This window comes from Cyprinodon variegatus, unplaced genomic scaffold, assembly GCF_000732505.1.
Source record: "Cyprinodon variegatus isolate N-32 unplaced genomic scaffold, C_variegatus-1.0 Scaffold45, whole genome shotgun sequence".
In the NCBI taxonomy this organism is placed as follows: Eukaryota; Metazoa; Chordata; class Actinopteri; order Cyprinodontiformes; family Cyprinodontidae; genus Cyprinodon; species Cyprinodon variegatus.
In genome coordinates, this window is record NW_015150498.1 from 1,586,336 (window position 1) to 1,588,003 (window position 1,668).

The 1,668-nt window shown below is 37.6% G+C and overlaps 1 protein-coding gene across 1 annotated transcript in view; it reads right to left on the reverse strand.

Moving 5' to 3' along the window:
• LOC107081964 (metal transporter CNNM1-like) overlaps positions 1-1,668 on the reverse strand; it is a 50,177-nt gene that overhangs the window by 2,590 nt on the left and 45,919 nt on the right. Inside the window, exon 9 of the mRNA XM_015370352.1 lies at positions 852-956. Coding sequence (XP_015225838.1) covers positions 852-956 — 105 coding nt within the window. The remainder of the gene's footprint in view (positions 1-851; positions 957-1,668) is intronic.

Below are 1,668 nucleotides of genomic sequence, written 5' to 3' on the forward strand. Positions count from 1 at the left end.
ATGATTTTATTCTCAAAATAGAAGAAAAAAAAATTTTCTAGCCGGGGCTAATACTCCATTCTAGTTTTGCTTAGAATCATATAACTTTTAATTGTATCATTGTAAAGCAAGAGAACTGAACAGAACTAATACTGGTTTGAGGAATTGATTCAGGCTAGAATATAAAAGAATATCTGATCCAGCTGCAGCCGGTTTAAGCTGTAGAAGCAGAGAACGACAAACTGACCTTTCAGACACTTAGATGGGTATGGGGAATTGCAGTCTAATAAAAGAAACCAAACGACCCCCAATTCAAAATGAGTGAACCCCTTCATCTGTTCCAATTTGCATTTTTTATTTTTTATTTGCATGTATTTGCATGTTTTCAAAACAAAAACAAGGCTTTGTTGGGCTTCTGTATAAAACCTCAATCTCAATGCTATTCCTGACATTTTGAATTGAAAAAGCTTCCTGGATGGGAAGCGAAACGTCTTGGAAACAAAGTCCAGTGGATTCTTTTTAATTTTATTTTTTGTAAGAAACTGTCTTGTTGTGCCAGAATACTTTTTACAGATATAGAAGTTTCAGATCGAAAGGGAGGATCGGGCTTTGTTAAGCTGTTTATTGTAAAGTATAAGTTTCTGTTTCAGAGCAGGAACCTTAAACTAACAACTTCTTCGTTTTTGGCCAAATCCAGTCCCTGTATAGAAAAATACGTAGTCTAGCATTTATTTGAACAGTGAACTACATAAGCTTAGTTTGGATAATAATTAATGGGTAAATCTTTAAATGCTGTAAGCTGCTACAGGAGGCCTCATGTCCTCACAGTGATGTGAGAGCAAAGATGTAGAGGAACTGAAAGACAGACTTACTGAGTTTGAGCAGCAGTTTCTTGCCCAACGTGTCCTCAGAGCCACTTAGCGACAGGCTGCTGATGAAAGGTGATGTATCCGTTTCTATGGGAACAGAGGCCATGTCTGAAAAGTAGAAAAATGAGAATGAGATTTTCATGTTTTTGAACAGGTCTCTGTAAAAAGGACACATTGACAAAATCTCTCACCTGTTCGATCTAAGAACAAATTCACTTATTTTAAGAAAAATCTAAGTTAAATTTCATTTTTTTTGTAATGTGGTTTGATTTTTTGCCATTTAGTCAAAAGAAAGAACAGTCAATGATCTCTATGTGAGATCAAACTACTATAGAAATAACATCTGGTACAGAAAAAGGACAGAAAGTTTATAAAAGAGGTGCAGAAATGTGCTGCTGCTTGAAATGGTGAGACGTGCTTTCATTTCACTCCATGGAAGCTCATTGGCTGTATTACACTAAATAAGAATAATTTGTCAGAATTAATTAAATCAGAATTTCTGTTAGGACTCCAGTCTGAGTGGTCTGAGTGTGTGTTTGTCTTCCTTCCTCCACCAGGCGTTTCCTGGTCCTGATTCACCTCCTCACACACCTGCCAGGGGTTTCCTCATTAACGGAGCTTTCTTAAGCTGCTGACTGCCACTACCTCGGCGCCAGAGTGTTTGCCAGTTTTGGGTACTCTATGTCATGATGTGGCCTGTTTGCTCTCCCTTAATTAGTAATTCCTTTCACCTGTCGTTTTTCCCTCCCTGCCTCAATTATAATTTATTCCCCTCACCTGTTTCCTCTGGTTTATATTCAGTTCAGCCTGAGCATTCAGT